The 27,033-nt window shown below is 34.1% G+C and overlaps 2 protein-coding genes across 3 annotated transcripts; both read left to right on the top strand.

Annotated features, from left to right (window-relative positions):
* The first annotated feature begins 666 nt into the window (after positions 1–666).
* On the top strand, positions 667–5,667 carry LOC131951324 (uncharacterized). 2 transcript variants are annotated; one of them, XM_059313678.1, is made up of 6 exons: positions 667–730; positions 1,181–1,254; positions 2,819–3,012; positions 3,205–3,421; positions 4,512–4,571; positions 4,781–5,667. In XM_059313678.1, the coding sequence occupies exons 2-6, from the start codon at positions 1,203–1,205 to the stop codon at positions 4,846–4,848; spliced, it is 591 nt and encodes a 196-aa protein (XP_059169661.1). In that variant the 5' UTR covers positions 667–730; positions 1,181–1,202; the 3' UTR covers positions 4,849–5,667. The 2 variants fall into 2 exon arrangements, with proteins under 2 accessions (XP_059169661.1, XP_059169662.1); XM_059313679.1 differs by lacking the exon at positions 667–730 and adding an exon at positions 759–799.
* A 5,903-nt stretch (positions 5,668–11,570) lies between these two features.
* Positions 11,571–27,026, top strand: LOC131951320 (structural maintenance of chromosomes protein 3; the record flags this gene model as incomplete). Its single annotated transcript, XM_059313674.1, has 31 exons — positions 11,571–11,698; positions 17,565–17,640; positions 17,897–17,935; positions 18,100–18,239; positions 18,334–18,413; positions 18,569–18,647; positions 18,890–19,007; positions 19,092–19,206; positions 19,381–19,441; positions 19,536–19,616; positions 19,738–19,902; positions 20,345–20,466; positions 20,631–20,775; positions 21,102–21,170; positions 21,303–21,406; positions 21,823–21,922; positions 22,030–22,190; positions 22,538–22,679; positions 22,828–22,978; positions 23,073–23,292; positions 23,381–23,462; positions 23,610–23,801; positions 24,695–24,878; positions 24,991–25,061; positions 25,173–25,262; positions 25,513–25,599; positions 25,714–25,857; positions 26,287–26,355; positions 26,465–26,554; positions 26,760–26,813; positions 26,922–27,026. Coding segments are annotated over exons 1-31 (3,351 nt in total), but the record flags the coding sequence as incomplete, so codon positions are not given.
* Positions 27,027–27,033: the final 7 nt, after the last annotated feature.

Below are 27,033 nucleotides of genomic sequence, written 5' to 3'. Positions count from 1 at the left end.
TTCATGGATTTCCCGGAAAAGCCAAAAAAACTCGAAAAAAAAAGCAGTTTTTGGCCCATATCTCGGCAACCAGACCACTTAGCGACTTGAAACATTTACCTATCGATTCCTGCCATAATTTAGAACAATATTGTCGAAGAAAGTTTTCAAAAATATCCTTTCGTTCGGTCACAACAATTTTTTTTTAATTAATTAAAATTTGGACCGAATTAGTAGGCATATTTATCCAACCACACCACACGCGTCATCACGTTCAATAGCTGCGCCATCACGTTCAAGGCTGCGTCATCACGTACAGTAGGCGCGCAATGGTTTTTAGTCATGTTACTCTATTGTAAATAAAACATGTAAAATGCTGAAAAAAAAATTAATAAAAAACGTTTTAATAACTAACCAATGGTTTTACTAACCCTGCTCTTGATTTACGCTACGACAAAGCTATTTTTAGATAACATAAGGAAATTGCGCTTAAATGTCACTAGACTTTTTAATTAACTTGTTTCTCCTTTTAGTGCATAATTATATAAAAGCTTGTTATTAAACGTTTTTTATTTTAAAATTTTTTATACATTTGATGCATTTTCAAAACGGGAATCCCAAAACAATACTGAGTGCAATTGTTACTGTACGGAACATGGTGAACATAATGATGCCTTCAATACCATAAGCAGGATGGAAGCATGTGTCAAAAATTATTAAAACATTAATCAGTTTTATACTTGAAAACAAAGTAAAAGATATGTGTAAACTTAAGGACCATTACCTTTAAATGTTAGCTAGCTGTTATATGTATTTCAAAGTAATTATTTGTTCTTTAATTTTTATAAAACGATTTTGGATCTAGAAATCTATATGTAGATCTAGAAGTAACGTCCTAATAAAACAACCTAACATTTAGATCTATAAGGAGTAAAGAGTTTTTAAAAATGTCTGCTGGTAAAAAGGGCTTACTTTCTCAAGTTTAGTTCTAACCCGTTGCTTATTACAGAATCAAAGGTTTAAGTAAACGATAGCACGAAAAACAATTCTTACACAGAGATTTCTTTCCGTTGAAATCGCAGTTAAATGGTCACGGAAGTGTGAACAACCATATATGGGGTGTGCGTGGTTGGAAAGGAAAGCGCATGGAATTAATTAAACAGATGATCAAATAACAACATGCCATGATTATCTTTTTCAGGTTAGCACCCAGCACCAAGAAAATGGACATTGTTAATTCAGTACTTATGCTTATCTATATTGTCAGTCTCTTGGGTATGTACTGATAGGGTATTCATTATGCAGTATATATATATATATATATATATATATATATATATATATATATATATATATATATATATATATATATATATATATATATATACATCAGGGGCGTAGCGAGGGGGCGGGGGGTACGGACCGCACCCAGTGTTTCTTCCAGACTTTTTTCTCCGGGGGGGGGGGGGGCACTTGAAATCTTCGGGGGGGGGGCGGTAAACTTTCTTCGGGGGGGGGGGGGCGGACACTGTTAAAAGTATATATTTTCTATATAAATTATATAAATTTCATTTCGTTCGGGGGGGCGGTAAAAATTTTTCGGGGGGGCTTTGCCCCCCCCCCCCCCGAAGAGATGCCTGGAAGAAACTCTGACCGCACCGGGTGACACCATTTAGGGGGGTGACACCATGGCAAAAAATAGCAAAATATATAGAGAGAAACTTAAGGGGGGGGGTGCAAATCGAAAGTTTGAAGGGGGGAGGTGCAAATCGAAAACTTGAAAGTTTGTCCCCGGGTAGGGTCGCAACGCCTCTGGGGGGGGGGGGGGGTGACACCATTAAGTGCCGCACCGGGTGACACCCGACCCCGCTACGCCACTGATATATATATATATATATATATATATATATATATATATATATATATATATATATATATATATATATATATATATATATATATATATATATATATATGTATGTGTGTGTGTGTGTGTGTCCAAATGTGTATATGTACTTTTGTTTACAAAATGTTTTAAGAATAATTAAAGAACATAACACTCAAAACAGCAAGAGGACGTGATTCTAAAAATTAATCTACACATTAACTGCCATTCCTTGATATCATGGCTCGTTACGCAAATATAATAAGCATCATAGTCAAGCCGTTTAGCGGAAACCTGCATGTTGCTTACTTCCCCTCTTCTGATGAGCAATAACCCCATAAGATACAATTAAATATATAAACATTAGCTATTATTTGCTAGGCTTCGCTCAGCCGTTTATAACCATATATAAATATAACTGTTAATGCAGCTTTTAACCTATTTTTCCAAAAAAAATCTGTTTATATTTTAGAAAACTGTACATTTAAAACTTTAAAAGTTTTATGGTTAAATTATTTTTTTAGCATACATTCACCCATATTTACGTGCTGTTTTGTAGCTGTTTGACGATAATCACTGTGGGGGGAAAATGTTTGCTTGTAGCTTAGTTATGCGCATTTTTCGTCCATTTTACGTTGTCATGGTGATGCTTCTTCCTTGTTGGGGGGGGGGGGGAGGCAAACAACATGCGTCGCAGTTTGCTATCTCACTCACTCATACCGCATTTTTATTTAAAGAACTAAATTATAAAATACTGCAGATATATCGAGTACTCAGTTTAGACAAGTGAACTAATCAGCAATCCATCTCAGTGCCAAGTTTTATATATTCAATCTCATTACTGAAATAATAAAAACAATCTCCAATCAAAACAACCTAAATAAGTGGGATCAAATCAACCAATCCAACCCTTTAAACTTTACTGAATGTATCTGTTTTTTTTTTTAATAAAAGGTACTGTACTCTGCAATAAATCAGTGGTCTCCAAGATTGATGGCTTTCAAAAACAATGTGAGGATCCAGGTTGTCGTTACACTGGAAAGATCGTTGGAAGCGTCACATTCAATGGGCCCGATGACTCAAGGTTTAGGAACTGTGTTTACATTTTTATTCAGTCCTCTATTGACAGTGGATCTAACTGGAAGACCGTAAGATTATTGTAACGCATATGTGTTGTATATTTTATTTTAATACAAATTGTTTGATATCGTGAATGAGAGGATGATATGCGTGAGGGGGGGGGGGTAGTTAATTTACTATTACGTGAGGTTGCGTACCGATGTACCACAAAGGGTGCACCTGAATGATGATGATGATGATGATAAAATGTGATGTTTCAGATGTGTGCTACAAGTAGGTTTCTATGCCAACCATGCGCAAATCTCAACTCAGCTTGCAGATGCTCTGGACAAAACCCACTCTTAATCGAATTCTATCCAAACCAAGATGCAATGTATCAGGTCACTATTATAGGGACTAATAATTGGGATGGAAAATGGCCTGCGGCTTTCCCTATTGTTTCTACAAGCAATATATTTGACTCAACCACCAAGCCAGGTGAATGTAACTAATAAACTATATGCGTTATATATCTTTTAAAACCTGCAGTAGCGTAGCGAGAAGGGGGGGGGGGGACTTATGTCCCCGGGCGCCGACCTTAGGGGCGCCAAAATGGGTTGGAAAAATAAATTGAAAGGTTGAGGGGGGTGCAAATCGAAAGTTTGAGAGGGGGTGCTAATCGAAATCTTGATGGGGGTGCAAATCGAAAGTTTGTCCCCGGGCGCCGGGAAGGGTCGCTACGCCTCTGAAAACCTGCAATGTTGGGTATGGTAGTAGGAAGTATTCTGTACAGCTAATCTAACAAGTTTATATGTTGAGTTTTTTTTGCTGATAATAGTGAATGTTATGAGACTTAATGACAATTATAAATTACAAACCTTAAAAATATTTTTAAAAATTGTTTTAACCCAAGTCACTCCTTCCGAATTTCCTTGGGTAGCACAATATGCGCATGCAGCTAGTCGGATTAGGAAGAGCACCAAGTACAGAAGAGGAGCGATATATATATATATATATATATATATATATATATATATATATATATATATATATATATATATATATATATATATATATATATATATATATATATATATATATATATATATATATATATATATATATATACTTATAAACTTACATTAGCAATACATAACTCTAACTATACATCGCATTAAACAAAATACAAAACAACACACATCACAACTAATCTTTGTTGATTTATTTTTTACGTAACTGCATAATATAATGTAATATTTTAAAATTATATATAAGAGGCGCTAACTACTGTAGGTGAAATTATCACTTTCTTCAATGCAGAATCAATGGACAATACCGAAAAGTCTCGAGCCCTCGGGCAGATGAGGCTCGATATCTAGGAGAGACAACTCCAAAATCAAACAACTGCTGCCTTGTAGTTTGTTCTTGGTTGGAAAAAGGCTATGGAAATCCAAAATAATAAAGCAGGCTGAAATCGGAGTTAACGGCCTAGGTGGCGCATAACCAGTGTCGGAGGGAATTATTTCCATCACTAGAAATAAGAACAAAAAAGAAAAAAGCTAACACTAACATAAATTTTCCCGAACAGATAACTGGAACCCGATTTCCGTTCAGTTCTCAAGCAATGGAAACAATCAACTTACCAAAGGTAATATCACAATGCTAGTGTTAAATGTTTGCCTAGATTCGATTGACTCGTCGGGGAAAAAAATATATTTAGTTAGGTCTTTCTCAACGTTAAACTGGCTGAAATCATGTTAGGTTTTTCTCAATAAATTTGTTTTGGTAACAAATGTTGTTCAGCACTGAATGAAGGCTTCAGATCTTTTGATAATGACTAATTTCCTTAATCCACAGGAACTAACATTGTTGGTATAACAACTCTGTTTGCTTTCCTCCTACGCAACATCATGTTTGATGACTAAGGATAAAGGAAAAAGCTTGGTTTTGATGGCAAACAAAATGTGGTTATTCATTAAGAAAACAGGAATGTTACATCATGTGATACTTTAGCATCTATATGTGATATTTCAGCAAACATAATTAGTACGTGTCTAAAACACTATGTAAGCCTATTCAAAACATAATTAGTATGTAGGTCTATTTAAATTTAAAGCATAATTAGTATGTATCCGGTTTCCTTTCGGCAGCTCCGGCCACACAGCTTATTCCAAGTTATATAGCCTATATAACATGTCCCTTGGGTCGTTCAGTCGTGTGGAGAGAGGGGGGGGGGGGCTGATACGTGGGCAACATTTAGCTCTTCTCAACTTCAGGCCCAGGCTTTGTGCATGGATTCCCATCACGCAATCACTCAATGGTCTATTAGACTATGTAGCCATATTATTATTATGTATCTAAAACATAATTACCATATATTTTAAACATGATTAGTAAGTGTGTAAAATAGTTGACAGACTGGTGTATTAAAGCTACACGCTCTTGTCCGCATCAAATGATGGTTTAAAACAATGGCAATAACATAGCTAGTTAGCACAACAAATGCAAAAATGTTGAAAATTGTAGTAAAATGTTATCAATTACAGTAAAATGAAAACAGACTAATTACTTAGGGATAACACTGATATGAACAAGCAGATTTTATCAGTGAATTTAACTTTTGTTATGTATATCTTATTTACCCTAATAAAATCCATTGAAAATTATGTATTGTAAATCAGCATTTTAATTTATAGTAGTTTTAGAATTATCAATACGAATAATAAACTGCATGTCCAAAAGCAACATGATGATTTTCTTGTCGTATCTATTTTACAGTGTTAGGCAAGCAGAGGCGTAGCTAGGGGAGGGCGGCCGCCCCGGGCGCCGACCCTAAGGGGGCGCCAAAAGGGGTAGAAAAAAAATTTACAAGCTCATTTTAAGCTGCAGTTTTGAATTCTAAACGGTTAAAGTAAAGAAATTTAACGGCTGAGAGCCTTTGCATACTGATTTAACTGTTTTCTACGTTGATTGAGTAATTGTAAAAGGTATATCCTTAAGAAACAGTGACCGGAAAAACTGCTTTCCAGCTTTCCTAGATGGAGGGGGGGGGGCGCTTTTTCGAAGACTAAAATCGGAAAAATTAAGGAATAAATAACCCATATCACCCAGAAAAGAGCCCATGGAACTAAATCGTGTTTTACCATTGTGTAACATAAAAACAAGAGTTAGTGACGTTTAAAATTAGCTCTACCATTTTTGTCCAAGATAGTGGGGAAGTGGGGGGGGGGGGCGCTTTTTCACCAACAAAAATCGCAGGATTTGTACTGGATCGGTTACTAGATAACTCTTTTAACACTTAGAAAAGAAATGTTTTTTCCTCTAGCTTGATTTATTATACAATCAACCAGTCAACGAAATACCCATATCGTATTCCAATGTGAACAATAATTTGCTAATGTATGTCAATTGTATGACCTTAATCTAACAAACTTATAATCCAAATATCTATATATATATATAATTCTCTTCTAGGAGACACTAGAAAACAAGCTTTAAGAGCGCTCCCCACCACCCCACCCCTACAAGGTCTGGTGAGCTTTGGTTCACGCTAAATGTTTACATTCGTAGAGCCGGGTTTAGTGACGACTATTAGGGGCAGATAATTTAGTTTGAAACGATTTTAAACTTAGGGGAGGTAACTAAGAGGAGGCTGCTTTCACGGGGGGGTGTAGGGTAGGGGTTGGGGGAAAGGAGGGTGGGGGTAGTATCGTCCTTAAGGACCTACTGATAGTGTTTTAAAGCAGATATTTTCAGTGGCAGCATTGGTACTGTCGAATTCACAAATTATGAATTACTGAAAAGTAGAAAATAAAACAACTAAATAGCGGCGTATGATATGCCGCTGGTCGGCTCGTATACTATATCATAAAAGAGACTGTTCCAAAGATAAAAAATAAAAAGACTGTCCTAAACGAATTAGTACCGCTACAATATTTTTTTTTCTGACATAACTAATCATCATCTTTAAAGGATAATGCATCTTAAGGGGAATTTAATTGATGTTAAGTTTTAGGGAACGACAATCATACAGCGTAACTATTAATTTTTTTCAAGACTGTCGCACACACACACACACATATAAATATATATATATATATATATATATATATATATATATATATATATATATATATATATATATATATATATATATATATATATATATATATATATATATATATTTGGCGGGGCGCCAAACTGAATGTTCGCCCCGGGCGCCGGGAGGGGTCGCTACGCCTCTGTAGGCAAGTACTTATTTCAAAATGGCTTTTTACAATTTCGATCTGGCTTTTTGTGACGATGTGTAACGGAGGGGAGGGGTAGGTAAAAATCGTCAAAAAAGCGTGACGTCATTTATTGATGACCCCATTAGTGCTTTGATTTATTTAAAAAAATTTCTTTATTTAAATTGACTCTTTCGCTTGGACGTTTTGTTTTCATTGTAGGCCTATATTGCAAAGTTGTAAAATGTTCCAGGATTCTGTAGGCATCGGTTGTCAGGTTTGGATGGGGGGAAATGCACTTTAAAATTTAATTCGGGAAGGGGCCGCTTTTTTTACAAGCTTTTATTTAACTCGCTTCTTCTGTCGTCAGTCGACAGTCGTCAGTCTGTCTGTCTAGATCGAAATGCTGGAGTGAAAATTCGGACACTTCTACTTGACCGATACGATTCACATTTGGCACGTGGGTCAAGACATGAAGACAATGCAATCTGAAATTAAATTTGACTTAATTGGATGCCTAATTAATTTTTTATGAATTAATTAAAATTTGGACCGAATCAATAGGCATGTCTATCCAACCACACCACATGCGTCATCACGTTCAATAGCTGCGCCATCACCTTCAGTAGGCGAGCCATCACGTTCAGTAGGCGCGCAATGGTTTTTAGTCATGTAACTCTATTGTAAATAAAACATATAAAGTACTGAAATTTTTTTTTCATAAAAAACGTTTTAATAACAAGCTTTTATGTAATAATGCACTAAAAAGTAGAAAATAAATTATAGACTACTATTTAAATAACTATAAAGAAAAGCGTGGATCACTTTAGTATCTATTGGATACCTTTACTTATATTAAGGAAGACACCCACGCTTTTCTTTATAGTAATTTAAATAGTAGTCTATAATTTATTTTCTACTTTTTAGTGCATTATTACATAAAAAAGTGTTATTAAAACGTTTTTTATGAAATTTTTTTTTACTTTCTCGTATATACGAAGTATAGAGAAAGTCTTGCAATCGTGCAAAAAAAAAAATCGAGATTTTTACAAATCTCGACGTTTTACACCTCACTGATACGGAAAGACATAATTTTGTAATCTTGTCCGTATGTCTGTGTGTGTCTGTCTGTCTGTGTGTAAGCACGATAACTTGAGTACCGTTACAGCTAGGTTGATGGAATTTCATATATAAGTATTTTATCAAAATCGTAGATCCGTATCAACTTTTGAGAGATTTCTAATAACAGGAAGTGGTACCCACCCCCGAGCGAAATGAAATTTATATAATTTATATAGAAAATATATACTTTTAACAGTGTCCGCCCCCCCCCCCCCCAAAGAAAGTCTAACGCCCCGCCCCCCAAAAATTTCAAGTGCACCCCCCCCCCCGGAGAAAAAGTCTGGAAAAAACACTGCTCTCCCTGCCTACTCCACTGTATCCCTCCTTCTTTTTATTTCCGGGCTTGGGACCGGCTAGATAAATAACAACGAAGATTTATCTAGGCTAAGTTACGAGTGGTAAGTAGGACCTCAACGTAAGGGTTCTTAACTCCCTTAAATAACCTCGACCACTTAACACAAATGGCTGACATCATGCATTAGAAGTTCACTTCTAATGCACGAGGAGAACAGATTAGAAATTAAATATATTTTATCTAAGACTAAGTGGCGGATCTCCAAGGAACAAACTTAGCTTCACTATTATTTGATTTGCGCACTTACAGACTTTTAATATGAGTTTTTTACTTTCTTGTATTCAGAATATAGAGAAAGTATTGTAATCATGCTAAAAAATTACATGACCTTTCAAAATTTCGTCGTGTTTCGGCGTAATTGAGTCGTAAAAACTGGGCTTTGTAATAATGGCCGTGTGTGTATGTATTTGTGTACAAACACAAAGAAAACACGAACGCAAACTCAAACAAAAATGCAAACACAGCGCAAACGCAAATACAAAAGCAAACACAAACAAAACGCAAACGCATATATACAATGCACACATAAGCGCTACACAACATGAAAACGCAAACACAATACAAACACACGGTAAAAACACCAACGCAAACAAACGCAAACACAAAACTCAATTACGTAAACTCAATCTTAAACACAAACGTAAACGCTTTCTCAGAGATCCGCCCTCAGAGGGAGACTTTCCCACATTCTCTAATTTAACCATATAACACCAAAAGCAAAACAAAATAAACCGGGAGTGATCTCCCCTAAACTTTATCGAATATTCTTATATAACACTACGGAGGATGGCAACTCGGGATACAGACATGATTTTTAATTACTAAAACTTTTTTTAAAAAATAGCATAGAAGAATCTCGAAGAAAAAAACCGGGAGTGATCTCCCCTAAACTTTCTCGAATATTCTTATATAACACTACGGAGGATAGCAACTCGGGATATAGACATGATTTTTAATTACTTAAGTTAAACTTTTTTAAAATAGCATAGAAGAATCTTGTAGAAAAAATAATTGCACACTAAGTGAACGCAAAAGAAAATGTGTATAATAGTGCGGAATATTATTAGTACTTTATAAATTTACATGCGGTTTTTTTTGAGAAATCGGAAATAGCAAAAATTACTACTTCCAGTCAACAGATATTACACAAATTTTTTACTTGCATGTGAAATTTCATTTATCTATCTCAAATAGTACTCAAGTTATAGGCTTTTGAAAAATTGAAAGTAGAAAAAGTAAAACATTTTCCGACTGGAAGTTTTTTTTTCTTTCTATGAATGTATTATGTAGGCTCTACCCCCTTCCCCTTTACACATCAATGCTGTTAGCTTTTTGAAACAGAGTACCTGTAAATAGTGCAATCGTATGTGAACCTGTTTGTGTTTAGACAATTAAGACACTCTCTTGCGAATTTCCAAAATTTTCATTACACCATTCAGTAACCCCCGCTTTCATTTACAGTTATTTCATAGTTATAATATTTTTCTTCTTTGATGAAGAAGATAGTTACTATGAAAGTGTTTCTATATTTATTATTGCAAAGGTTATTTCCGAGATGCTGCTTTTAAAGACCGGTATGTAGAGGCGTAGCGGCCGGGGGGGGGGGGGGTACACATGTCCCCGGGCGCCGACCTTAGGGGGCGCCAAAATGGGTTGGAAAAACAAATTAAAAGTTTGTGGGGGTGCAAATTGAAAGTTTGAAGGGGGTGCAAATTGAAAGTTTGAAGGGGGGGGGGGGTATAAATTGAAAGTTGAAAGGTTTGTTCCCGAGGGGGGGGGGGGGCGCCAAGTTGAAAGTTTGTCCCCGGGCGCCGGGAAGGGTCGCTACGCCTCTGTCGGAATGCAAGCCAAAAAACATTTAAAAAGAAATAATCGACATTTATAGCCCACTATACAAATTTAAAGTAGATGGTTTCAATAAAAAAAATGTTGCAAGGTTTATTTTGTCTGCCAACTCTTCTCTAGCCATGGGCCCATCATTCAGATTTTGTATCAGAAAAAACTACGCCGTGCTGATATCCAGGTTAGCTTTGGACGAAATCCTTGTCGAAATTTTACAGTGTTTTTTTTTGTTTTAAATAGAAACATTAGACCTTCCCAATCGAGATCAGCGGGTTTCTTTCAGGCATCTCTTCGGGGGGGGGAGGACTATCCCCCCCTCCCCGAAGAAAGTCTACCGCCCCTCCCGAACGAGATTGAATTTATATAGAAAACGTATACTTTTACTAGTGTCCGCCCCTCCCCCGAAAATATCAAGTGCCCCCCTCCCCCTGAGAAAAAAGTCTGGAAGTAACATTGGTCACATATTGTCTTATTTAGTCCAACCAATAAATGACGACCCTCGAAGAGATTTCTGTTGGTAGGTAGCGGATTGAGGAGGTAGAGGGGGTTTACTAGACTGCAACTCGAAGATTCCGATGGGGTACCAAAGTATAGACATAGCTACAAGAAAGTATTTAATGTAACAGTTTCTGGATACGACAGTTTTATTATTTTCAGCTAAATTTTCAGTAACAACATGTAGACCTACACACTTTACTCTATACTTATACAAAACACTATGCGAAAGTATTTGATTCCAAATATTTTTTTTACAAATTATTTACATTTATGACTCGGTTCGGCAGTCTAAATGTCAAACTGAAATATTAAGGGTTGGGATTTGTAAATTTTACTCTAGGCTATGGGTCTAACCATAGGCTACTTTTATTTTTGACTCCGCCTACGAATAAAAAAAAAGTCGCTTACGGTATAAACATTTTATTGCAAACTTTTAATAAATAAGCATAATAAAGAATTAGTGTTTTTCAGTAAAATTATTTTTTCTGATCTTTATTGTTTTTAAAAGTAAATAATGCTTATTATTGTGTTTGTTTTAAAAAAAAAATATGGAATGATTTTTGTTTTAAATACCTATCTGATTATTATGGTAATATTTGCCGCCATTTGCGATGGCTTCCCGTAACAAGTAGTACTGTTTGTTTACATTGGTCTAACAGTTTTTCTATTACTTAGCATTGTTATTGCTCAATGGTTTGAAAATTTACTGCTTCCAAAATGTATATCAAACAGGTAAGATCACACTTAGTTTATTTTCCTGATTGCATACGTGTAACAAAAGCTTTATACAGTACGTAATTGTATAGATGACCTATTTCCGATAATTGATTAGGAGTAGGACGGTGTTAGGACGTCGTCATAGTCAGATCTAGATTTAGATCTATTAAGTAGATTCTAGACTAGATCTAGATTCTAGACTCTATACCTAGAATCTAGAGTAGTTATAGACTGGATTCTAGTATAGAAGTAGACGAGTAGGTTCAAGTACTTTGATCCAGATGCTGGGTGGGTTAGATCGAATCAGGACTAGATTAGTGATAGGCCTATTGGGAAATTTTTCCTATTTATCATAGAATGATAGAATGGACCCAGATTAATCCTATAATATACCCCATTGATAAAAATATCAAATTTATCATTCTAGGCCTAATAGTTTTTTTTATATGAATTTTCAAAGTTAAGTGTTTAACTTGTTATGTTTCATTGTAACCTGCATTCGAGACGTGTGATTGGCTTTAAACTTGCATACCAATGTTGCTATTAAAGATATAATGATAAAACTTTGCACTTGTGTACTCAATGATATAGGCAATAGAAGTCTACAAATAAAATAAAAATTAGAAAAGAGGTAACTAGAAATAATGAAGTTAAATTAAGGGGTGTGGCACTGTTCTATAGTGACTGCCATAAGAGGATTTCCAGACTGCACAGCTAGGTTGCTATTCCATATACCATCATGAAACTTTATATATTAGGACTAGAGCATGTAAAAAATACAATCATGCAAGTAAAATAAACATAGCTAGAGGAAAACTATAAATAGTGAACTTGAATATGGTACAGCGCAATTAGACTATGATGATCAACTACAGGCTAATATGTTGCACTTCTTTGTTGCTACTATAAAAATAAAGATTAAACTTTACATATTGATTCTGGTGTTAGTAATAAGAATGCTAGTACACATATTGTACAGGTAATGTATAGAGTTAGAACTTGAAGGTCAAATACAGCACAATATGATCAAGATACTTAACGATTTGCCATAAGCATTGGATTTGTGTCAGTGTATATTGTATAACATGGTAAAAATGTTATTATTAATTTAGAAAATTTTGGTTCTTGTAATGTTTCTGATGAAAAGTGTTGAGGTGTGCTAAAACTCAAAGATTGACATTTCACAGTATTCTTATTTATAAAATGTTTAGTGGAGTTGACGTATCCTTTGATAAATTCTTAAATGACATTAATTAAAGTGTTCATGTTTTCTTTCTATTATAGTTGCCTATAACTAAAACTGTAATGCAGTGCAGCTTATAAAATTGGGCATTATTATTTTTAATTTAGGCCCTTTATAGTACTTTATAGATCTAGATACTACAGATAGGCCTGTCAGTATTTACATTAAGGCCTAATAGTTTATATATATATATATATATATATATATATATATATATATATATATATATATATATATATATATATATATATATATTATTACACATCTCTAGACCCATTATTATTTTAGTGTTTTCATTTCCATTTAGATCTAGATTCTATTTTTTTAAAAACTGTTTACAATAAATATAGATTTTTTTCTACTTGAAAATGCCTTTATAATCTATTTATCTGCAATTCATTAATGCTAGTTTGCTAGATCTAGTTAACCTGGTATTAAGAAGGTTAATAAAAATCTGGCTAATTTAAAATTTTATAATTTATTTAGGCAGCAATTAGGCCTAATTACATTCTTTCCATTTTTAATCTAATAATTTAGATCTACAGTATATATTTTAAAGCCCATTTTATTGTAACAGTCCATTTAAAAACAAACAGCTATTAAAAAACATCGTTTGCGCATATCTATTAATATCTCGTAACCCGGCCGCCATTATGAAATTACGCACGCTTTCTCGTTCCTACCCCTACGAGTTTTATCGCGCTACTCCTCATTGGCCCATGCTTAAAAACCCTTCAAATCGACATTTCTATTTATCCAAATGGTTGGCACGCTATTTAAGCCTATTGTCATACAATTTAGAGGATTATTTATATCTGAAATTTAGTTGTCAATGCGCCAGTTCAGTAGCGTCGGCATTTCGACAAATATTTGCTATTATCTGTGATCGCTTTCGGTATCGGACAATGTAAAACGGGAGCTAATTCATTTATTAGTATGTATAAAAGATGAAATTCAACTCAAATATTCATATCGAATACATTTTATTCTTCGATTCCGATGGCGAGAATTAACATGTTAAAAAATGGCGAATTTCAACAAGTACGGTGAAAAAGTCAGGATGTGGTCGTACCGAATCGTAACAGCGGAAGTCGAAATGCCTATTAGTGAAGTTCCACAGCCGATCACACATTCACATAGTCTCATAGCAAACTCCCAACTTTTATCGGGCGTTATTTTGTAAACGTTTAACACAGAAACAAACTCAAAGTACTAGAGGAGCTTACACTTTTCGGACACACATAGCGAAAAAACGCAACGTAAAAATTCCATGCAGTCTCATTCAGTAACCGCTTAACATAGAAAACAAAAAAAAGTATCATATCTATCCGCAACCATTCTACTTTAATAATGTGTGTGTCATTTTGTATTCATACGCATAGAACTTAAGCTATTCTTGTTATAGTGACTGGGGGGTCTTAACGTGTGTTCGAACACATGTAATACAGTTTTACATGTGTTCGGACACCTTTACCCGTCATCTGACATAGCACTTTTTGTTCATTTAGAATAATTTAAAGTCAATTTAATGAATAAAAACATATATTATATGCATTTATATTGTGTTATTGATTGTTTGTGAGGTAATTTTAATAGTATAAAACCTTTTTCCCACACTCCCAAAGTTCATCCCATTCAGCCATTGCGGCTCGCGCAGTACGCTGCTAAGCAAGCCAGGTCACATGATTCCCCCTCCTCTTTCGCATTCCACTGCCTTCTTGACCTTATTTTGACCCTTTCCCTTCAATAACCAGCCCCTTTTATGCTCTAAATTCTTATTTAATAATATTTTTGTGTTGCTGTCTGCTCCCATGTAAGGCCAAATAAGTTAGCGAACACCCCTTTTTTATTGTTCAAGCACAAAAAAACCCATTAACCTTGACATTTACGATGTTCCATACATATATAGAAGCTATTTATAGTGTAACCTTTTAGCTAAGCATTGATTGGTTCAAGTTTTGCCCCTAAGTCCAACCCTAGGTCACTTCATCCGGCTGGTGTAAAAATAGAAATGTGCGTACCATGCAACGTTAAAAAATTTCTAAAAATAATTCTTGAGAAAGGAAACGGAAGTACTTGACACGGAAGTGTTCATAAATGAACAGTTTACGTGCAGGCGCCGTGGTTTCGCGTGAGACATGCTAATTAAAGTTTCTATGAGCCAAAAACCGACGAAGTGTTCGCTCCTACGTAATTTTTGGTGTGTGTCCGAAAAGTGTAAACTCCTCTATATTATTCCTCTGCCATTCTACTCTTAATATGTATCAATCATTTTATGTTCCTACGCATAGAATTTGAGATTCATGTTTTAGTGAAGTGCTACTTGCGATATTTTTCCCCTCTTTTTTTTTCCTGCTGCCACCTGGACTGGCTAGCGTAACAATCGTATTTTATACGTTTTAATCAAATTTTAATAACTAAAATAAATATTTTACACTTTTAAACGTGTTGTTGATTGTATTATTAATTAATAGATTGCAAAACCAAATAAAAAAACATGTTAGGCCTAATTAAATTAATTAACGACACATTAAAAGTTGACCCAGTGATGACTCAAGGGACGCAACTATAATAATCATAACAAAGGGACGTAACAATCACTAACAAGACATAACGTAACATTTGCTTAGATATGCTTGTATGTAGAGACACAAACTAGATTTAGAAGAAGTAGATGATCGAAATAATTTAAAACAACAGAAAAAAATAGAAATTATGCAGATTCCAGGCTTAGCTTGAAATATAGAGCATCTAGAACTAGGCTAGTCTAGCTCAAGTCGTTGGTTACGCAGCGATGTGAAACCACCGTAATCGACACCCAAGCTGCGGCCACCCTATCCACCTCTCAGGTTGCTTTATTAGCCTTATCTATCGTATGTACAGTGTCCCGCACATATTATAGAAGCTATTTATAGTTAACCTAGTTATAAAAACCTTTGATTGGTTGGTTTTATTCATCTCACCCGGGACCTAGTGTTTTTCATAGGGGGAACTAGAATCGCCTACGACGTCATACCTCGAAACTTTAAAATTTAAAAACTCGACTTCCAACAAGAGAAAAACAAAAGAATTTGACCTGGAAATATTGAGAAATGGACAGGTTTACAGCAGATATCGGTAGTTTCGTATAAAACATCCAAACAAATATTGTACAAAGTGATAAACAGGCTATGGCCGCACCGGTGTTTTAACCGCGCGTGGAACTTTACTCTAGAAACAAGAATTTTTTTTTTAAATTGACAAAGCCTAACCCTAGACTCCTAGACCTACACATTTTTAAAATTAAAAATGATGAACCCTGAAGTTAGTCAGTTTTTTTGGTCAAGGCTATTTCCAGTTGGTTGTAAATAGCCATATTTCCTACCTATTTAGTATTATTTTTAAAAATTTGGCTGATGCTAGCCGGAATAAGATACGCATGCACAATGAGAGAAACTACGACTTGCCTTCGCGGCGATGTTTTCGATGGTACTGCGCATGCATGTGTTTACAGCCGCAGAACCCTAACACCAACTCTAACCCTAATCCTACCCCTAATCCTCATTCTAACCCTAGCCATAGGTCACTGCGCATGCGCAGAGGTATCTTTTGCCGACTAAGTGGAGACGTTGGGGAGAAAAATCTTCTTACGAGTAGTCACTTCGAAAATATTTAGTCTGTTCCTCAACTACGACTGGGAAAAATTTCCTACAATAACAAAAGTTATTGTGATTGTGTCAGGAGTATGGTGTGGCATGCAGTTTGCTCTGCATAGTCATTTCATAGTTACTAATTATGGACTATGCATCACTTTAGTTATTTTAGCTGTTCATAGTGCTTTTTACAACTGTCATTTATCATGTACAGAGACAGTGCGCCACTTTTCCAGGATACCCAGGATTCAAGAACAGTATTTTTTCACTTTCCTGTCTGTTTTTGAAATGACGATTAAAGTTAGTCTTAATCTTAATGATAACCCACCCTTCCTTGTAACTACAGTCACTAGTGTGAACTCACTGTAGCCCCAAGTACGTATTTGTTATTGCTTGGGGGGGGGGTACCTGCAAAATTTTATTGCAGACAATATTTTCTCAGCTATTGTGTGAACTCACTGTGACCTGAAGTGTGTAATTGTTATTGCTTGGGAATAAAAGTCACATCACAATTCATGCTATGACATATTAAACTGGCGTACTAAGTCTTGACTATCATGGCCTCACTTTGACCCTTAACCTTGCTTTGTTGTTATATAAATAGAGGTGCATTATTATTTTTTCAGAAAATTAATAATTTAATTGATAGTTTTTATTCTTTCTTTCTTTTTCAATGATGTTTTTATATATTGATTATTTTATTCAGGACTTAAGTCAATTTGCTCATTCAATTTATAAGGCTGTTCAGACCACAGTAATAAACTATAACAACATACCAAGTACATTAAAATAGTTTTTAAAATTTCAAAAGCTGAAGCATATATAGAAAACTCTAAAAGTTTCTGTTTGAATTAAATTATTTATAATTTTAAATATCAGACATAAGTAGAATCTATCTGACATTTTTTTTAAATAGCAATTAAGCAGTAAAAAGTCTGCTGTTAATTATTGACATTCATGTAAAAACACTCAAGGTCTGATCCTTTTACTTTGTTTTATTTAATAGGTTATTATTCAAGGCTTCCGAAGTTATCGAGATCAAACTGTTGTAGAGCCATTCAGTCCTAAACATAATGTTATTGGTAAGTATAAACTTAATTTATGTAAAAAAAAAAGTACGTCATATAAAAAACAATAATTGTGCTTAGATTTTGCCTAGTTTTAAGACGCTATCAAAACAAGCAATTGGTACATAGATAACAGAACAATAACAAAATTTAACTGTCTTTTAGTGACATCCTTTAATTTTTTATTGGCTGTTTTCAGAGTTTTCCGTGTTGTTACTTTTTTTTTTTTTTTTTTTACATTTTTCCTTCATGAATTCATTATTTATTTTAGTTGGAAGAAATGGCTCAGGCAAAAGTAATTTCTTTTATGGTGAGTAGTGATATTATTTTTGTCTTTCACAACATGTTCTTTTTTTTTTTATATTAAAATCTACATTAGTTAATATCTGCTTTATTATTTAAATTATTACAATTATTACCTAGTAAAAATTGTATACAATAAAATAAGATTTTTTTTCAAATTTGTATTTACAGCCATACAGTTTGTGTTGTCTGATGAGTTCAGTCACATGAGACCAGACCAACGCCAGGCTCTGTTGCATGAAGGCACAGGCCCAAGAGTAATCAGTGCTTTTGTGGAAATTATCTTTGACAACTCAGATAACAGAATTCCGGTAAGTCTGTAGTTTTAAAAGAAATTAACATGAGTTTGTTTCTGTAAGTTTTATAATATAAAACATGTAATTTAATTATTTTTTTCCCTCGCAGATTGAAAAGGATGAAGTTGTCCTGAGGCGTGTTATCGGTTCAAAGAAAGATCAGTATTTCTTAGACAAAAAAATGGTTACGTAAGTATTATCCTGCATAATAAAAATAGTTTAAAGGTGGCTAAATTTTAATAACATTGTTTACCACATAATCATCTTGATTGTATCCCGGCAAGGAAATATTCTAAACAGTTTTTTTATTATAATTGTTTTTTTTTTTTCCATTTTGGCTCTAGTAAATCTGATGTCATGAATCTGCTTGAGAGTGCTGGATTTTCTCGTAGTAATCCATACTACATTGTCAAGCAAGGAAAGGTAAATAGCTGCTTTAAATAATTGCCCTTGAGATCATTGACTCCATAGGGTATATTCAATTGAGTTTACCTGTTGTTGTTTAACCTCAAAAAATGACGCTACCTTTACTTTCCCTTATCCCAGATAATCAGCATATGGGAATCAATCTCAAAACTAAATATCGAACCCTACTACTCTGTATTATAATTTAATTCATTCAGTTTTTTTAAATCTTTATAAGAGTTTTTATGTCTTTTCTTTAGATCAATCAAATGGCTACTGCTCCAGATTCTCAACGACTCAAACTTCTAAGAGAAGTAGCTGGTACCAAAGTGTATGATGAGCGTAAAGAAGAAAGTAATGGGATATTGACTGAAACAGGTAACTTTCTGCTTTTAGATTTTTTTGTTATTATTCAAATTGTAACTACAATAGTAAATGTGTTGTTTTTGTATATTCAATTAGATGGGAAAAGAGAGAAAATAAATGATCTTCTGAAGTACATTGAAGAAAGACTAAACACATTAGAAGGTGAAAAGGAAGAACTTAAAGAATATCAGAAGTGGGATAAAATGAGGAGGTATTTTGTCTTAATATATTTGTCATACACTAATTAGAGATAAATACTGAAAATAAAATTATTACAATTTGACCTGCTATTCCTTATTTAAGCTTTGTGTTGTATTTTTAAATGCATTCTCAAATCTAAATTTGAAATTTTTACCTGACAACAAAATGCATTGCTTTATTTCAGATCATTAGAATACACAATTCATGATCATGAGCTTAAAGACACTCGCAAGAAATTAGATGAGGTAATAGAGCTCAAAAAAAATTCTTTGTAATCTTATAAGTGTAATATTTCACTTTGCTTATATGTATCAAAATATATTTTCAATTTTTTTTTAGCTACAATCTAAACGAGACAATAGTGGGGCTAACTCTACAGCCTTGCGTGATGAATTAACTGCAGCAAACGATAAAGTCAAAGTAAGTAATAGAGGGTATTTATTTGGTTTTATAACATTGACAGTGACTACCGGAACATTATTATGCATAGAAATGTGTATTGTAGTAACTGTTTGTGTCAATGCTAATAATTTTCATGCAGACCATCAACAAAGATTTGAAAGAGCTAAAAGCCAGAATGCAGGCATCACTTGAGGAAAAGGAAAGTCTGTCTGCAGAATACCATGAACTGACCAAGAAAAACTCTAAGCTAGAGTTGAGCATCAGAGACATAGTTGAAGATCAAAGAGGAAATCAAAACACCAAGGTAACAAATCCTGTGATTTGTATGTGATTAGTCTTGTCACAATGCAAGTTTAGACTAGATTTGCTTGTCATTCTGCTGTGACATAAGGCTGCAACAAGGACATTCCAATTCATTCTCAATTGCCTTTCCAGTAATTTTACTTGCAAAGACATTATGATAGTCTTAGTTTAGCTGCAGTTTACATTTAGTTAGTTACAGAACAGTTTTATGACATAGCTAGTCATCATAAGCCTTAAAATCAGATTTGCAGCTATTTATCACAAATGAGTCAAAAATGCTTCTGTTCTTTAACTTGTAATTGTCTTTAATAATTGTTTCCCCTTGGTCAATAATTTTGAGTATAATATATAGAAGATTAATTAAAAGTGAATTTGATTACACATTACAATTCATATTTTAATTCTTAAAGTCCAGTCCTTTAAACACTGTCTATATTCACTAGGCGAAAACAGAAGCAGAATTGGCAAAAGTCAATGAAAAAATTAAAAATACCCAAGCACAGTATGATTTGATTTGCCAAGAGTATCAAAACAAACTTGATAATGAAGAAATGTGTTCTACAAGGTATAAATTTTCTTAAAATTTGTATATTTGTTTATGTTGGTTGTGATTTTAACTTACTCAAAAACTGACTTAAAATGTCAGCATCTATCTTTTTAGGTATTTTAAAATGAAGTTTCAATGTAGCTAAAAAAGTTATTTACTATATGGTATGTATGTTGGTTCAGACTTGCAGAAGCAGATCAGAAAAGGAAAGAACTTTATGCCAAGCAAGGCAGGGGAAGTCACTTTCAGTCTCGTGAAGACAGAGATAATTGGATTAAAAAAGAACTGAAGTCTTTGAATAAAGCAATTAAAGATAAGGAAGAGCAGGTCAGTTCAGGACATACTTTTATACTTAAAAACCACAGGTTTTAGTTTAGCAATGAACTGCAATTAGCAATAAATTGGTATATTTTGTTGTTGATATTGTGGAATTTTAGATTACATGGCATAGATGTAAATTTTTGTCCGGTTTAGAAAGTGTAGGTAACTTAATTTTGAATGTGTTTGTGCTATTAATTGTGTTTTTTTATTTTTTATTCCTGGTTTGTTAAGCAACAAATTTGATTATAATATGTCCTTTGTTACTTTGGGAATTAGATCTGTTTCCTGGCTTATATTATGTTCATTTTAAATCAAACTTTTCTGAATTTCAGATAAGTAGATTGCGAGATGCTCAGCAGCAAGGTCAAGGCCAAACAGCAAATCTCCAAAGAGAGATCGGCGTAAGTTGCGATTTAATATTGCTGAATTATTGCATGCTTTTTTTTTATTCTTCTGGTGATTGTACAAGAATGTTTTAATTTAGTTGTATTATGAACATAACTTATCATTATGACTTAATACATTTTTTGTAGGAACTTGAAAAGGACTTGGAAAACAGAAAGCAGGGTATTGAGGAAAATAATCGTAAATTTGCTGAAATGAAGGCAGATAAGGACACACAACAAAACACCAGGAAGTAAGTTTTGGTGAATTCATTAAATATTTTAATTAATTTACATACACCATTTTTTAAAAATTGCAAATAATGTGCTTTATTTGCTTTATAAATTAGACTTGCCATTGTGAAACTAACCATCATTTTCAAATAAAATTCAAGCTGTTTTATAAATTTACAAGCTGTTAACTAGTTTAAAAAATTTTTTTACTTGTAAAACAAGTCTGACAGAGACTTAGTAGATGAAGTAGAGTTTGTCACTTTGAGCTTGACATTTTGATTGTGCCTGGACATTCCTGACCACTCAGCTCAAATGGGTTGAGTCCAGGAAAGTTAAGATGACTGAACTCAAATCAACCTATGAATTCTATCCCATTTATTTTGTCACCAGGGTAATATACTGATCTTTGTAACATCATCTAATTTTTTAACCATAGCACTCTGTGGCGCCAAGAAAACTCCCTTCAGCAGCAGCTAACTACTACAACAGAAGAACTGAACAAAAGACTGCAGGGTCTGCGTTCTTTAACTGGGAAGGTAAAATAAAATTCCATTTGAAAATGAGTAACTCTATGTTATAGGTGTTTTTGTGTACACATTATTTCATATTTTCTCTGTATTACTCTGCATATTTTTTTTCTTAGGGTATGCTGAATGGCATCGACAGTATACAAAAAGTTCTTCAATCATTTAGGGAACAAAATAAATACCCAGAAGTCATTGATGGTTATCATGGTTTACTAATTGAAGCCTTTGAGTGTGAGAAAGTCTACTACACTTGTGTTGAAGTTACAGCTGGTTCCCGGTACGTTCCTGCCATTTAAAATATATTTTACTGTTAGATAGAGAAAATTTTTATTTTTTATTTAAAAAAGCTCTCTAATTTTTAGCCTTAAATTATAAATAGGGATGCATTATCAATCATATTGAAAAGTTTTCTTTTAAAATAAACATTATTTTACCAATGGCTGGCTGCATGGGATTATTTACAATTTGAAACTAGACATAGTTCAATTGGCACTAGGGATCTGCCAATTGTTTAAACAATTGACATTTGTTAATTAAAATCAAAGAAGCTAATTATAAACTCTGTATTATTTAATAATTCAATAGTGTTGATGTTTTAATTTTTTTTTTTCTTATTTCTTCCAGGCTGTTCCACCACATTGTTGATACAGATCGCACTGGTACCATACTGCTGAAAGAAATGAATAGGCTCCATTTACCTGGTGAGGTGACGTTCATGCCCTTAAACAGGCTGGAGAATAGAGACACCCCTTACCCAGATACTTCAGTAAGTTTTACAAGTATTCTACAAACTTTAGAATAGATTATTTGAGTTAATTGAGACATTTCTTAAAGGTTAACAAACATTTAGGTAAAATTACGTAAGTAGAGTAGTTGTGTTTTTTTAGCTGCTCATTTTGCTGCTTCTATTACAGGATGCAGTGGCCATGATAAAAAAACTTCAGTTTGACAGAATGTTTGACCCAGCAATGAAACACGTGTTTGGTAAAACTTTGATAGCCAGAAACATGGAAGTTGCCACTCAGTTTGCCAGAACACAAAACCTTGACTGCATCACCTTAGAAGGTGGGATCTCCTTTATATAAGCATGTGGTTTCAGCATCTACAAAAAGTGGTTCTGTTATGATTTTTATTTTGTTTCTTTTCTTGTAATTTTTAGGTGACCAAGTTAGCCGCAGAGGAGCACTAACAGGAGGCTATTATGACACAAGGCGGTCGAGGCTTGACCTGCAAAAAAGTAAAATGGAATTAACAGAGGCGAAGCAGGCCCAAGAAATGGAGTATCAGAGTCACAGGGTGGAGCTGGAGAAGGTGGAGCAGTATATAACCAACCTGTTGTCTGAGATGCAAAAACTAGAGACTAAAAACAGCAAAAACAAGTGAGATACTGTAGCATTTTTTAAAACATATTTTTTCTGGTCGATTAAAGAATCAGTACAGTAGTTTCATAATATTTTTGTTTTCCAGAGATGCATATGAAAAAGTTCAAGCAGATCTGAGATTAAAGAAAGAGGAGTTATCCAGTTTACAAAACACACAGCCTTCAAGGGTAAGTCTCATTTCTGTATCAAAGATAGATTTCTTTTTAAGGTATGTGGTTTTATTTCAATAACAACCACAATTATGTCATTGTTTGTTTGATAACTATCCATGAATAATTTTAAAAGTAATATTTTCTTATACAAATTATTTTTAGGGCAAGAGTGTTGCTAGTCTGGAGTCTAGTTTACAAGCAATGAAAGGCCAGGCAGAAGCACTAAAAGAAGAGCTGGGTACAGAACTGCAATCACAACTGAGTGTTGAAGACCAGCGACAAGTTGACTTTCTCAATGATCAAATTAATAAACTCACCCAAGAGAACAGGCAAGCTTGGCAGGAGAGAATTAAGGTGAGTTTCTGCTCATAAAATAGGGCGGGGTGTCAGGCAGTAAAGCGCTTGACTGCAGCCTGAAAGTTTCAAGTTTAAATCTTGTTTAGTTTGTAGGACATTTCTAAGTCCACTCAGTTCTAATGAGAACCTGACTGGCATTACAGAAAGTAATGGTTTCTGGGAATTGTGCTGATCCTTTCATATGCCGTAGGCTAAGAATAGATGAACCCTACTTCATTTCCTCTATGAACTGCTAGGTTCAATGGGGAACTTTACTTACTTTTATTCTCATAAAGATTTTACCAAATTGTATTGTAAATAGACCGTCTTTTAAAAAATAGATACACTAGTAATGATCTAAATCAGGGGTCTCCAAACTACGGCCCGCGGGCCGGATGCGGCCCGCAAGGACCTCTCTTCCGGCCCGCGGAGATATTTTTGTCCACGGAAAAATGTTTGTTGAAGGTCGCTGAGGAACTTTAAAAGAAAATTCAAAACGATTTGAAAATGTAGCTTTGGGTGCAAATACCATTGCCCGCCGTGTTGCAGACATTGATGAAAACATTGTGACTCAAACGGTGAAAAAATGCATGCAAGTTTCGCCATTTCTCAATTGCGTTGGATGAGTCGCTGAAATTTATACATATTTCTGTATAATTTATATTTCTTTGGGGCGTAGGGAAAAAGGGTATATGTTCTTAGGTGGGGGGGGGGGGCTCAGGCACCCCAAAGAGATGCCCGGAAGAAACTGGCCCCCGAACTGATATTTGATAGTTAACACGGCCCTCGGGTTGAAAAGTTTGGAGACCCCTGATCTAAATGATCTGAAAAGCAGATTCCCCGAAAATTAGTATACGTGTATTGTATGTATGTATGTTTCAATTAATGTTTTTTTTTGTTCTGTTACACAGCTTGAGACAGAGAAAAATAAATTAGAAAATATTCTCAACAACAACCTGACAAAGAAACGAGAAAGACTTCAACAGGATTTAAGGGAAGTAAGCTTAGAGGAGCAAGACAAACGGTTAAGTGGATACAAAGCTGAAAAAATTGAAGTGGAAAAACGTGTAGCAGAGCTTGAAGCACAAACTACTGGTATGAATTCATTCTCATTATAAAATGTTAAGATTTCTTGCTTTAAGATAAGCTGTTCCTTATGTTGTTTTGTTTTTTTTACACCTTTTTAAAATGTTTTATTTTTTTACAGAAACTGACAGTAGCATAGAAAAGTTAAATAAAGAACAGAAACAGTTACAAACGCAATTAGAGTTATGGAGGGTAAATAATTTTTTAAGGCAAAAAAAAAACTATACTGGCTTTTCATATTCTTTCTTTGCCATTTAAAATTTGTGTTGTAATTTTTCTCATGAACATTTTTTATATTTTAAGGGTAAGGAACGAGATATTCAAGAAAAAATTGGAGAAGATGCCAAAGAATTAGATAAAATATCACAAAAACAAAGTTTACTTATTAAAAAGGTTAGTTTGATTATTTTTTTTTCATCTATATTAGATATTTCTTGTTATATTAAGCTAAAATCATATGCTATTAAACATTATGATAAAGTAATCTTGGCTAATGTAACAATACCCAATAAAGTTGGGTTTTTTTTCCATTGATTTTGAAAATCAATTAAATTAGTATTTATATTTATTGATTAAGAAACACATAATTGCTTTAGTGATAAACATACAATATTTTTTAATTTTATAAATCTCTTTTTAACAGAAAGAAGATTGTATGAAAAAGATTCGTGAATTAGGCTCACTTCCATCAGATGCATTTGAAAAATATCAAAATATGAATTTAAAGCAGGCAAGTCAAAAGAATTTTGATTTTAACTTGATTTGTTTTTTTACACACCCGATTTACCTTGTAGATTAATTTTTCATTTAAATTTCATTATAAAAATGTAATTTACTTTTCCAGTTATTCAAGAAGCTAGAAAGTTGTAACCAACAGTTGAAACGCTACAGCCATGTCAACAAAAAAGCTTTGGATCAATTTGTCAATTTCTCTGACCAAAAGGAGAAGCTTATGAAAAGAAAAGAGGAACTGGACAGTGCTCAGCAGGTAGGCCAGTCATCTCAGATAGTTAGGGCAGTCAGCTCAGATAGTTAGGGCAGTCAGTTCAGATAGTTAGGGCAGTCAGTTCAGATAGTTAGGGCAGTCAGTTCAGATAGTTAGGGCAGTCAGCTCAGATAGTTAGGGCAGTCAGCTCAGATAGTTAGGCCAGTCAGCTCAGATAGATAGGGCAGTTGGGACAAGTGGTCAGATATTTAGGACATGCCAGTCTCATAGTTATGCTAGATGGTCACTACAAACAGGTCAGATTGCCACATTAGTAAGGTCAGATATTGAGTATAGACAGGTCACATGGATATGTCTGACTTAAGGTTAGGACACTGGTCAGATTAAGTTAGATGGTCAGGACACAGTTAGCTACTCAGACATTCCATTTTGCTCAAATGATAACTTTGTTTTAATTCAATCTTTCCCCAGTCTATAATAGATTTGATGAATGCCCTTGACCACAGAAAATATGAAGCCATTCAGTTGACCTTTAAACAGGTTTGTAGCCACTAAGTATTGACCAAAATATTGATATAAACTTTATTCGCCTAAATTTAGCTTTTAAAAACTACTAAGATGAACTATATCTGTTTGCTCCTTATCACAGGTATCTCGATACTTCAGTGAAATCTTTAAGAAACTGGTACCACAAGGTCATGGTGTTCTGGTCATGAAAAAAGGCGAAGTTGAAGGAGATGTAAGTTATTGTTTAGTATATGTTTTTAGACTGTTCAAAGGTTTAAGTCAGATAGTTTAAAATTTACTTCTAGATTATGTTTTTGTGTAGTACATTTTTCTAGCCATTTTAAATCAGATAGTTTAAAATGTCTTACACAAGAATAAAATTACTTCTTGTTGTGCGTGCATAGAATGTTGAAGTAAAAAAAATGTATCATTTTTAGGGTGCTGAAGCTGACATCCCCTTGGTAGAACAGTTTACAGGAGTTGGAATTAAGGTTTGATATTGGTTCTGTTTAATGTTGGAAGAACAAAATAGAGACTAAAATTAATTCAAGCAGTATCACTTAAAACTTTTGATTGAAACCAAATTTTCTTTTTTGTAGGTTTCATTTACCGGAAATAAAGCCGAAATGCGAGACATGCAACAGCTTTCTGGCGGTCAGAAGTCCCTGGTTGCCCTGACCTTGATCTTTGCCATTCAGAAATGTGACCCTG

The sequence above is a fragment of the Physella acuta genome, unplaced genomic scaffold (assembly GCF_028476545.2).
Source record: "Physella acuta isolate Inbredline_101_S28 unplaced genomic scaffold, ASM2847654v3 ptg000807l, whole genome shotgun sequence".
Taxonomy (NCBI): Eukaryota; Metazoa; Mollusca; class Gastropoda; family Physidae; genus Physella; species Physella acuta.
This window is presented reverse-complemented; position numbering and strand designations above follow the sequence as displayed.

What these genes read in the sequence shown, in the direction of transcription:
- LOC131951324 (XM_059313678.1), top strand. Translation starts at nt 1,203, where the DNA reads ATGGACATTGTTAATTCAGTACTTATGCTTATCTATATTGTCAGTCTC. An exon ending in CTATATTGTCAGTCTCTTGG is followed by an intron (nt 1,255 to 2,818) that starts GTATGTACTGAT and finishes TTTTAATAAAAG; the next exon opens with GTACTGTACTCTGCAATAAA. An exon ending in GTGGATCTAACTGGAAGACC is followed by an intron (nt 3,013 to 3,204) that starts GTAAGATTATTG and finishes GTGATGTTTCAG; the next exon opens with ATGTGTGCTACAAGTAGGTT.